Raw genomic sequence first — 12,655 nt, forward strand, 5'->3', positions numbered from 1 at the left:
CAAGACATCATGTCTTGGTTGATGATGATGAAAAGAATGTCATACTCATTTATATCTTTATTTATAACATTTACACTTTGCCTACAACAGGTAAAAAAAAAACACCAATACACAGTCACATTCAATTAATAATACTATATTTATTGCATCTTCGACACCTCAAACTTGGTGTTAATTATTTCTTCATCGGAATCTAATAATGGTAATGTGCTAGTCGGTATGTTCTCTTCGACCCATCGCAAGTCTGAGTCGAGTGAAGTTGTGTTCGGTTCTGGAAGATCGCGATTGTCTGAGGGCTCGCTAATGCTTGTGCCGCGCATTTTCACGCCGTACGCGTCGTTCACGAATTGTTCTTCTTCATCTGTTTAAAAAAAGAGATTAATTAATTTAAGTGAAAACATAATCTTTATTTAGTTTTTTTTATTTGCAATATGTGTAATATACCAACCAATATAGTAAGTATAAAGAACTTACAATTTAATTTCTTTTTTATTCACAATAAGTTGCAACTTAAAACATCTTGAGCTTGACACAGTAGGTTTATAATAATTGCATTCTTTGGTCGCGTTAAGGGAAAAATTTCAAGGTCGTGTCATGGAAATACGTCACGTCATGGAGTAAGGCGACGATTTTGGTAGCTTTGAATTTTGTCTTTGACACTTCTGGTTCTGACACGTGTGCTCGGCAAACACGCTCTTTTTTTCCACCTACCCTCATCGTCCTCCGCGTTATCTAGCAGCGGCGTGAACGCATAACGCTGGTTGTTGTTAGTCGGCCGCCACAGCACCATGATAGCCGCGAGCACACAAGCGAATAGAATGTGCCAGAACGCCTCGTCCATCCATACTTCCTTCCAATCCTGTAACAATTATTGTTTTTAGACAAAAAAAAACGTCTTTCAATTTGGCAAAACTAAAAAAGGTAACAAATAAAAAATACAGTCGAACTGAATACTCCTCTTTTTTTGAAGTCAGTTGAAAATAGTATCAATATTTAGGTTTCTTTACGAATAAAAAAAAAGTCACCATTTTTTCTGAACGTACAGCAGCTCTAAGCTCTAAGTGGTAAATTTATGGTCATTCGTGATCACCCAGACACTAACAAAACAATATTTCTATTAAAAATAAATCTAAAATTGTATAGGAACAAATCACTATCTGAATAATTTGTGTACTTACCGTAATACAAAATAGAATCCTGTATGACTTAAGGGTGTAGAGCATAAATATCACAGATGCAATGACAGCGAATATTAGCGTGTTTGTGAAATATCTGTACAAGGCCAGCTTTATTGCGTTCCTGGAACAAAATAAGGATTTTATAAAATTTATTTTGTCATCATTTTTAAACTAAATAGTCTTTATAGCAAATATTAATATCATTTTTTAGTTCTGTATCAATATAATATTAAGAAATGTTATTTACTGTAATGCTGTATGATTACGAAGAAATAAATAAATAAAAAAATCATTTTTAATAATTATTAAATTAGTATTAAACAATCACCTTTCTGCAGATTATTTTTTTTATTTTTTTTTTTACAATAATCCACCATTACCATAGATAATATTAAAATACTATAGGCATTACTATTTGACAATGACTCACCTCCTCAGTTGCAGTGTGCGCATCGTATGCGCTAGCGACACGAACACCCACCAACAGATGGCGCTGTCCAACAACGAGAGCGGCGCCTCAGATAGCAACAAGTCCCTATTAGAATCATCAGCCTTGTGGTGCAAGCGGAGCCACACGTCTATACCAGCTAGTAGCGCCCATAGAGCACCCGTGCCGAGTACCCGTTGGAGCGCGGGACCGAGCCGCGGCCTAGTTGGCAAGAAAAAAAGAAAAAATTAAAGGAGGGAAGATTTAAAAAAAATTGAGCGCGGGCTGTGCGGTGCTAATGATAGCAGGAATTAAAACGATGATAAAGTTAGTATTTTTATGAAGAAAACTAAAATAAAAGGTAGCAAAAATTAGTTTTTACAACTAAAATTACACAGAGTAAAAAACATGTACAATTTGTTGTACATGTTAATAAGTTAACAACGTGAAAAATTTTAATACTGCTGTATTCTTAAAAAAATACATTATTTCTTTGTCCATATAAAATAAAACTCACTTGACAATCCCAAAGCCAAGCGACACGATGATGACGAGCATGCGAGCCAACGCACGCTTGGCCACCGACACCCACTCGGCGAACATGAACACGCCCGCGTTGAAATAACTGACGAAAAATAATTATTATTTTTGACTAAATTTATTTAATCAATCATCTGTAAACTGAATGGGTGCACTTTTTCTTTGTTATGTCATTCTTCAAAAGTAGTTCTAGGTCGAATTATTTACTAGACCGTTTAGTTTAAGTTTCTAAAATCTGGATTATGAAATTTCCAACGAAACTAACTTAATAGTAAGAGTATGAAAGATAATACCAAGTAGGTAAAAAAATGCTTATTACATAGTATAAAACAAAGTCGCTTTCTCTGTCTGTTCGTATGCTTAAATCTTTAAAACAATGCAACGGATTTTGATGCGGTTTTTTTTTTAATAGTTACAGTGATTCAAGAGGAGAGTTTTAGTATATCATTTATTAGGTTTTAGACAAAGCGGGCGAAGCCGCGGGCTATTAATTAAAATAGTCTACTTGAAATGAGAATATTCTAATCACTTTTAGAAAAAGGCTGCATAGCACTTAATCATAATAAAAAAATTATACACACCCAGTGCTATTAATCGACGAATAAACTCCATAATATGTAGCACTTTCCACCATACCAAGCAACGCTACTCCACCAATCCAATACTGTATCCTTAGTAAATCACGCCATTGTAGTCCACACACGATCAACCAGCCCGCACATAATAGTGCGTACACACCGCACATTACGCCAAAGAACTGAAATATAGTTTATTTATAGCCTTTATTGCCAATATTTACATTTTTACTTAAACTAAAATTAATAAGAATATAATTAATAATTATTAACCTAAACCTTAGATTTGATGATTCTTGAACACACAAAAAAAAATCGGATGACACCACTGGCGAATTTTCCTTTTTTTAGAATGAAGGAATTACTATAAATCTTAATCTAGAAAGATATAATAGATTCGAGATACACTTACATGTCTATAGAAAGAAAGTGTTGTACTAACTAAAAATAACATTCACATTAGAAAATAAGTTGAATAGTTTGATAATTTTAATAATACTGAATTTCAATTGATTTGTTATTGAAACAAAGCACTTATTACAATTTCAAAACAATTATATTTCACATTGGCTACTGAAAATTTTCTACCTGACAATAAAAATATAATAAAAAACGACTTACCGGTAAAAACGGCCAGATAGCCGCAGACAAATACCCAGATGGCGCTACCATTTCAATATGCATAGATGCTTCATACTTAACACTACTCCTCACTGACATGGTCAGTACATAGACACCTTCTCTTTCCACTGTTAGTAATGATGGGGTAAGCTAAAAAGTAGAAAAATTACAAATTTTAAAAGATTAAACACACTTTATCAATTCAACATAATATAGATAATGTATGATTTCTGAAGTTTATTATAATGCAGCAACAATCTGACTTCAATAAAAAAGCAACAAGTCAGTCATTAATAATTACGTTTTTGTGGTGAAACTCCTTTAGGCACGTTGAGACTAATATTTCAAAGTCGCGTCATGGCAATACCTTCTCGTTGTGGAGTAAGGCGACGATTTTGGTGTTTATCTTTAAATCTTGCCAAAGAAGTTTCACTTCTGACTCGTGTGCTCGCCACACACGCTCTTTTTTATACAGGTTACTTTTTAAACCAAAAAATATGGGTCTTATGTTTTTTTATTATAAAAATAATGTTAATACTCACAGACTTTACACTTTGATCAGTCTCAGATCCTTTATCTTTTTCACTGTAGAAAAAAATGGGATTCTTGCCATCGCACGACACTGTTTGTACTACATTTATAGCCTGGGCCGAGCTGTGGTTGCTTATGAACACAGGTGGCACAACCACATTTGAGCAGTCTACGATTCGCTGAAATTTACACAAAAATATTATAAAAATTGTATTTATTAGACACTGATCTCTAAAAGACACTTAAAAAGTGTAGTAGAAGGTTTTCTAAAGGTTTGACTACTTTTGATAGTTAAGTTGAACTGTAAAAACGAAATAATAATTAAAACATCCCAGTAGATTACCAACCAGTATATTAAGAAGTACCAACTTAATTTAGGCACAAAAAGTAAGTTTTATGTAAAGTTATTCTGCATATACATGTAAATACATTGAAATATTTTTAAAAAGACAATAATATTCTACTTTATTAATCTCAGAACTATGTAACAGTCAACAGATTGCTCAGTAGGCTGAAGTCCACCATTTAAGCATGTTTATTTCAAAAACTATACATTTTGTTTCAAATTAATTTCATGCAATGTTTTGCTTCAAGCAATTAAGTTTAATGACTATCCCAAAGTCTAATTCTCAATTCACTTATTGTTAATTTAATCATTCCATTAGTTGTTATTATCAGTACCTATTAGGGTGTTATAAATAAATAAAACAAACTCTTTAATTTACATTAAACATAATTAAGCAGCCAGATAGTTATCATATAAATAAATTCTTGATAGTAAATTTGTTAATTTACCTTTTCGAAAAAATGGTTGTATTCTGGAGAACATGGTGTCTGCCTCCAAGAATATGCTACAGTTAAATTGGCAGCCTCTTGGCAATGTACTGAAAATTAATTAGATATGAAAAACACACATAAACTTATCTATTTATATTCTATAGTAAGTATACATAAATAATAAGTAATTACTTTATATTGTACTAATTTTTATGTATTATAAGCGAGTTTTAAGATTTAAAAAAAGTAATACTTTAAAAAAAATGACAAATTTTATACTTACATACAATAATTAATTTTGAGTCCTTAAACAATGATTTTGCTACCGTAAAGTTACAGGTTTCCTGAAATGAATTTATTAATAAAATTTATACAGTACTAGACACACTTATTTTCTTTATCGAGTTAGAATAGCGATATCGCTATCACTAAAATTGTTAGATTTACAATGAGTCATTTGTACAACTTAATATTGAGTAGGTGCTAGGTAGTATAAAATCAATAATTTGGACACATGCCGAACATCAGTAAACCCATTTATGAACCTTGTATGAAATTGTTATCACTTACCCCATTAAGTAGTAAGTCCCATTTTCCAACATCGGAAAAACTTATAACAAATCTAAAGGCTGCTACGACTAGTATAAATACAGTTCTTAAAACATACATCGTATCACCTAATCTACTAACAGGGTAACTATATTAATTATTCTCTATAAAATATTGTCGGAACATATTTCCAATGCTTTTAAAATACAAAATATATTTTATAGCATTAAAAATTTATTACATTTTTCGATCAAACACACAAGTTGACTGAAGTTGACGACTCCTAAAACATGACGTCTTTAAACTGTCAATGTCATAAAGTAATTCCATCTTCCACAGATTCGCCCTGGGGATGGGATTACTTAAATGCTATAAGCAATTTTTGACCTAAATTATATATAATAATATTTTTTTGTTAAGTTTGTAAAGTATAAAATTAAATATAGTTTTGTGATTAATTAACAGTAATAAATAACGTTTATTTTTGTCTGGTACTGTCGTCTGGTACGAGTATTCAAACTACCAGTGTTACTATATATGAAAGCAAAGACATCTTTTCAGGAAATATTAATTTGCATCTAGGAATTTAAATAATTCCTGTGAATAAATTATTTTTAATTATAACATTGCCTCAACCTTGTGACACCCTTTAGAGTTTAGGCCTTTTAAAATACAATTTGTATGATAATTATAATCACGAAAATGGTGATATTGATTGAATTGGTACGAAGTGTTAGTTTTTACTCAATTTATTATATTTTAATGCCTTTATTTGCTATGTCATATTTTTATATATTTATTTTTTTGCAATAATGTTATACATAGTTTTTTTACACTAATTTGGGTATTTAGATCTTATAAAATGGTCACACTACCGTCGACAGCCTTGGATTTGTGGTAGTTTCCGTGTCAAAATATTTTTGTTTTGTTTATCGTATTTTCCTTTTTTTGTTGTATTATTATGTAAAAAGTAAGTCAAAAATTGTTAAATTAAGTCTGAAATATTATATAACGACATCAGTAACGTCGAAAAGTTGTCATGTTTTGGAAGCGCCGTTCTCCATAGTCAGAGGTGTTAGTCATGTCAGATTGCGCGCTGGTAACCAATATAAGCGAACAAGATGCCAGTATGGACGTGGGGAACGACAAATCCCTCTTCGAGCCTACTGTTGAAATGATGGTAAATGATTTCGACGACGAGAGAACATTAGACGAAGAAGAAGCTTTGGCGGCTGGCGAGCACCAAGACCCAAAGGCGGAGTTGAATAGCCTGCAGCGTGAAGGTGATATGCCATTGGAAGAATTACTCGCTCTATACGGTTATAATAAAAACATGGATAAGCCAATTCCAGAACAACCTCCTGAGGTAGTTCCAGAAGAAAATGAGAAACCAGAGTCAGCTCTGCAGCAGCTTTATACTGAGACAACTGCTAGTCCCGAGGCTACGAGATGTCTCAGATCTGGTTCCAGACCGCCTTCAGAAGAAGAAGACGACTATGATTATAGTCCAGATGAGGATGATTGGAAAAAAACAATCATGGTCGGTAGTGATTATCAAGCTGGTATTCCAGAAGGCTTGTGCAGTTATGATGATGCATTACCATATGAAAATGAGGACAAACTATTATGGAACCCAAATATTCTTGACGAAAAAGTGATAGAGGATTATATGAGAAAAATTTGTGCAATGAACTGTGGTACGGGCGTAGATGCTGTTCCACGAGGGAAGCAATTGCGTGATGATGAAGAAGCTCTTTTTCTTCTCCAACAGTGTGGACACAATGTTGATGAAGCACTTAGAAGAAGACGCATATCCTCTCAAACACCAGCTCATGCAAACGTGTGGTCTGAAGAGGAATGTAGGAACTTTGAAAATGGTATTAAAATTCATGGTAAAGACTTCCACTTAATAAGACAGCAGAAAGTCAGAACACGGTCTGTTGGCGAACTAGTTCAGTTCTATTATATTTGGAAGAAAACGGAAAGACATGATATATTTGCCAACAAAACAAGATTGGAAAAGAAGAAGTACACATTGCATCCAGGTCACACGGATTACATGGACAGGTTTTTGGAGGAACAAGAAGCTACGGGTACAAGTGTGGTAAGACCAGTTTCACCGTCAATGATGGTTTATGTGCCTTCTCCTGCTACTCAACCTGACCCCTTAGCGCTGGGTGAAAAAGAAGTATTTTCACAGCTAGCCCACTCCTCACCTCCCAGGACATTATCAACTGGCGAACCAGAAATGGAAAATGTTTCCTAATACATAATGTACATTCTCCAGCAGAATGTTTAAATTTCTCATTAGCCCCCCATCCATACGTACAAATTTACTAATTTAAATGACTAGAAGGATTTTAATAAACCTGCCTTAATATTTTATCATTATAGACTGTAAATATTGCATTATATAGAAATAATTGAAAAGTACTGTGGGTGAGGGAAAAAAACGATAATAATATTGAAATTTTAAAGAAATCATATCAGAGCTAGGTGTCATTGTGAAATGAACAGATTTGATTGATTGAATTGAAATTGTATGAAAAGGAAATGTGTAAGATTAACTTCATGTGAAAATAATGCAATAATAAGATTTTTATGGTTGGCATACGGCCAAGATAAGTGTTCCCTACAAATAATTTTATTGTCTAATACAAAATGGTAAATTATTTTTGCATTATGGACGTTTAACATTATTTAATATAGGTGTAAAATGCTTTTTATATCATCAATAGGATGGTACACAGAAGATAGATAGAAGATATAACAGTCACAAAAACTATGCATAATATGCAATCATTAAATTATCATTAAATAAATCCTTTTCTTAAGAAAGTATAAAAATACCCAAATCATGATTGGCTGAATTTATCAATGTGTTTTTTGAATAGGCTAGTTATCTCTAATTGGCATATTTTTCTTCCATATCTTAGGGTATTTTACTTTTTGGATATCATAATATTCTCAGTAGCATTTGTTGTAGTTCTTTTTTTCTTAGTCTTAGGGTCAAAGTTAAAGTTACTATAATTATGAGCACTATTTATTTTTCCTTTTACATTCTTCCATGTCTACTAACTTGAGCACCGAAAAGTTCAATTTCAGTGTGTTGTATTTAATTATTCATGCTTTTTACCATAACACTTGACTATGTTTAGTTATGTAGAATTCTATTTTAATGATTATTTTTAATACCAGGGTATTTTTACCTATAAGAAATATCTTACTTAATTATTATTTTATTTATGATTTAATTCTATGATTATTAATATTTTTCATTACTTAAATCAAAGCAGTTTATCATATTGATTTTAATTTTTTAGTTGCAACTGCAGATGCTCTGTTGCTCTAGGCGATGTTTATTACGTAAATAATAAAATTGAAATTTCTATACCATTGCGAAATTGCAGGCAATATTTGTAGAGTATAATATAATTTGATGCCTTATTAATCCTGTCAATTTAAAATAGTACTGAAGTAAAAATACATGAATACGAAATTTTGTTAAGTATATTGTAAATAAAAATATCTTTTGATTTGATAATGATTGTTCATAATCATGATGCAGGAATCCATTGATAAAGTGCCCAGATATACCGACAATCAGGATTTCTTAATTAGAACTTATATTGAAATATATATACATATTTGAAGTACATATTGTACAGCTTTTTTATGTTTTGTACAATATTGTTAGACATTTGGTATGTGTTAATGTCTAATGAGTGTTGATGGGATTGTTATTTGATGTTATAGCATTACTAAAATAATGAAGATGCATAACATGAATGATGGATGGTGTAAAAATTCGGAGAAAAATAATTTAAGAATAAACATTGTAAAATAAGTTTTTGTTTTTCATTTTTCATCATTTTTTAGTAAGTTAATCTTATATTTTTGGTTTTTATGGCATTCAAATGCTTTTTAAAGATATAAATTTATAAAGAATAGAAAAAATTCGATCACGAGGCGGGACTCGAACCCGCATCCTTTCGCGCCAAGAAGCTTATATCTTTCGCGCCATTGTGCTTCATATTGGTTGAGATGGTTGTTAATCATCTCAATAGATGGCGCGCGGTGTGTCCCTTAGACACATAAAACACCAGTGCAAACTTAGCACCCCATCTATGGAATTTTGGGTCGAAAATGACCTTGATCGTTAGGTCCTTTAAGGTCCCACAATTTTTTCGTTAGGTCCCCTTTAGTTTTTTTTTAAATATTTTTTTAAATTTTAGGTATAAAAAAAGTGCACTTTAGCACCCCATCCATAGAATTTTGGGTCAAAAATGACCTTAATCGATAGGTCTCCGTTAGGTCCTATAAGGTCCCACAATTTTTTCGTTAGGTCCCCTTTAGTTTTTTTTTAATAATTTTTTTTTTTAATTTTAGGTATAAAAAAGTTACACTTTAGCAAAATTGGCGAATTTTATCAAAATCGTATTCTTTACCGTTAGGTCCGTAGAGGCCCATCATTGAAATTGTTAAATTATTTATGTTATTAAAATCTATATATATAAAAGAAAGTCGTGTTAGTTACTCCACTTATAACTCAAGAACGGCCAAACCGATTTAGCTGAAAATTGGCAGGGAGGTAGTTTAGAGCCAGGAGAAGGATATAGGATACTAAATACGTACCACGGGCGAAGCCGGGGCGGACCACTAGTTATAAAATAATTGAAACCTGCGCATGCGCCTTAGAGCATTAAGGCATGCGCACATCATACATAAACAGTGCGAAATTTACATTGGTATCGTTTCATTTATTAAATTAAATCAATAAATAAATCTATACTAGTCTCGTCTGGTTCGAAAGATGAAACTGGCTTTTTATTTCGAAAATTTAATGGCAACACTTGCCAGTTAACTGTCATTAAAACCTGAGTTGTTGATGTGTCAAAGCTTGTCAAAGTGATTTTTTTTTCTGCGATTTTAGCTTAGGATTTTAGTGATTTCTAAAAAAAAAATATTTTTGAAAACTGAGTTGAAAACATGACGAAAACTTTAAACTATGATTAATAAATTTAAAATGAAACAATTTGAAAGAGATGTAGTTTTCAAGGAAAAACAAGAGTGTTTACAAGAAATATCTCAATGCATTGTTAAGTGTGACTTGATATTTTGATGCTTTTCATCTTGATTGCATTGCACATTATTATAAGTAGGTATGATTTGTTTAATATTATTATTATTATTATTTTGCATGAATGATACCAGTAATCCAGTTAAAAACTATTCAAGCAACAATATAAAATTGAACGATCTGTCCGTTCAAAATGTTTAAAGACACAAAATCAGTATCTCGACGAAATTTATTCTATGACCGAACCATGTTATTCATGTTGAAGAGCAGTACAAAAAAAAAATAAGATGGAATAACTGCAGAAATGGAAGAGATAATGATAGTGATTCTTATTCTTTATTCGCGGCTTAAAGCCAGTTTCATCTTTCGAACCAGACGTGACTAGTATAGATTTATTTATTGATTTAATTTAATAAATGAAACGATACCAATTTAAATTTCGCACTGTTTATGTATGATGTGCGCATGCCTTAATGCTCTAAGGCGCATGCGCAGGTTTCAATTATTTTATAACTAGTGGTCCACCCCGGCTTCGCCCGTGGTACGTATTTAGTATCCTATATCCTTCTCCTGGCTCTAAACTACCTCCCTGCCAATTTTCAGCTAAATCGGTTCAGCCGTCTTGAGTTATAAGTGGAGTAACTAACACGACTTTCTTTTATACACCACTATTTTTTAATCAGTACATAAAATTTTACAGGGTGTTAAGTACCTTTAACCAATCATATTTGTGTAAGAAATAATTAAAAACACTAACAAACAGAAATGTCCCAAAATTGTCCACATAAATATGTAAAAATTGTTAAACCTATTCTTAGTCAATGACCCACACTAGGTATTGTGTTGTAATTTTCTAGCGTACGATTTCGAATAGGTCCGCTGGACAGCTCCATTGATAAATTCCGGCAAACTCGCGTCGAAGCTCGCCATCCTTCACCCCGCCACCCCCTTTCCCTCTGTGGCCTGCGCCCGCGTCGCAGTTCGCAGTTCGCACCCCAACGCCGAACGCGTTGCGACAACGGACAAACAGTGCCTAATTATTGTTAGCGGAAGTGAAAACTTGCTTTTTTTCGTCGCGTTTGTTTACGTTTTTCCTGGTACAATATCATATCAATTCGGGATTATGTACTTATGCTTCGTGCGTTCTTTTTGAGTGGAGAAAATGCGAGTGCAGCAGTACGTATGTACAGATAATAGTACCCGAGTCCCGAACGCTCGATCGCCAAATGTACGAACCGTCGTGGTAAATGCTTACCAGCAGGCGTTGTCACAAAATGCTAACGTGTAATGTACTAGCGTATTTTTAAGAGGATCCTCGACGTAGTACGAATGTCGAATAACGCTGCGGTTCATGAATTTCTCACAGCGGAGTTTGGAAGTCAGTGGATCGGTAGAGGCGGGCCTGCTGCTTGGCCTCCTCGCTCACCTGATCTCACACCCTTGGACCTCTTTTTGTGGAGTGAAATTAAGTGAACAAAAGTGAGCCGGTTAGTGTCGAACAATAATTAAAACAGCGCATATTGGATGAAGTGAAAAGACAAAAAAACATACCTAGGTACTTACTTCTCTCGTTAAAAAACAATTTAATAAAACGTGTACGTCTGTGTATTGATAACGGTGGTGGACATTTTGAAGGACAATTTTATTATAGAAATACTTGTAAGGTTAGTTATGATAATTGTAAATACCAGCTGATTCTAACTTCACACGCCAAAATCGTTTTTTCTTTCAATACAGATTAGGTATTGTAAAAACAGCTGATTCTAATTTCTTAAACACGCCAAAATCGTTCCTTTTTTCTTTCAATACAGAGTAGGTATTGTAAAAAACAGCTGATTCTAATTTCTTAAACACGCCAAAATCGTTTTTTCTTTCAATACAGAGTAGGTAGGTATTGTAAAAAACAGCTGATTCTAACTTCTTAATTTATACGTCAAAATTCGATTTTGATATTGTTTGTTTTGTAATTGCATACCTACGTACCTATTTAATTTATTGTAAAAAAGTAATTATTCCGGTCCTAAGCCCGGATGAAGTATGAAGGGGAGATTTGAATTTAGGAAATTAAAATAAATAAAGTTAGTAACTACATCTCTTGTTTCATTTTATTGCCCAAGGTTAGGTAATACTATCAATGAATAAGTGAATGAACTCTGCAATGTGTCTATGATTTTAGTGAGACTTTCTTAAATAAACAAATGATTATATCTTTGCTATCTATCGATATTATGTAATTCTAACATCATGATCACGATAATAAAGTATTCGCTAACATGTCCTTAAAGTTTTTGTACTGATTTAAAAATAGTGGTGTATATATATAGATTTTAATAACATAAATAATTTAACAATTTCAATGATGGGCCTCTACGGACCT

The 12,655-nt window shown here is 32.7% G+C and overlaps 2 protein-coding genes across 2 annotated transcripts; one reads left to right on the forward strand and one right to left on the reverse strand.

Moving 5' to 3' along the window:
• Positions 1–42: 42 nt before the first annotated feature.
• Positions 43–5,493, reverse strand: LOC123694021 (transmembrane protein 87A). The gene is made up of 11 exons (XM_045639317.1): positions 5,220–5,493; positions 4,933–4,993; positions 4,668–4,756; positions 3,884–4,051; positions 3,342–3,491; positions 2,727–2,902; positions 2,123–2,230; positions 1,609–1,827; positions 1,179–1,299; positions 712–859; positions 43–361 (listed from the first exon to the last, which is right to left on the reverse strand). The coding sequence occupies exons 1-11, from the start codon at positions 5,316–5,318 to the stop codon at positions 141–143; spliced, it is 1,560 nt and encodes a 519-aa protein (XP_045495273.1). The 5' UTR covers positions 5,319–5,493; the 3' UTR covers positions 43–140.
• Positions 5,494–6,075: 582 nt separating this feature from the next.
• Positions 6,076–7,782, forward strand: LOC123693922 (mesoderm induction early response protein 1). Its single transcript, XM_045639193.1, has one exon. The coding sequence runs from the start codon at positions 6,280–6,282 to the stop codon at positions 7,462–7,464; it is 1,185 nt and encodes a 394-aa protein (XP_045495149.1). The 5' UTR covers positions 6,076–6,279; the 3' UTR covers positions 7,465–7,782.
• The last annotated feature ends 4,873 nt before the right edge of the window (positions 7,783–12,655 follow it).

Source organism: Colias croceus, chromosome 8 (genome assembly GCF_905220415.1).
Source record: "Colias croceus chromosome 8, ilColCroc2.1".
Taxonomy (NCBI): Eukaryota; Metazoa; Arthropoda; class Insecta; order Lepidoptera; family Pieridae; genus Colias; species Colias croceus.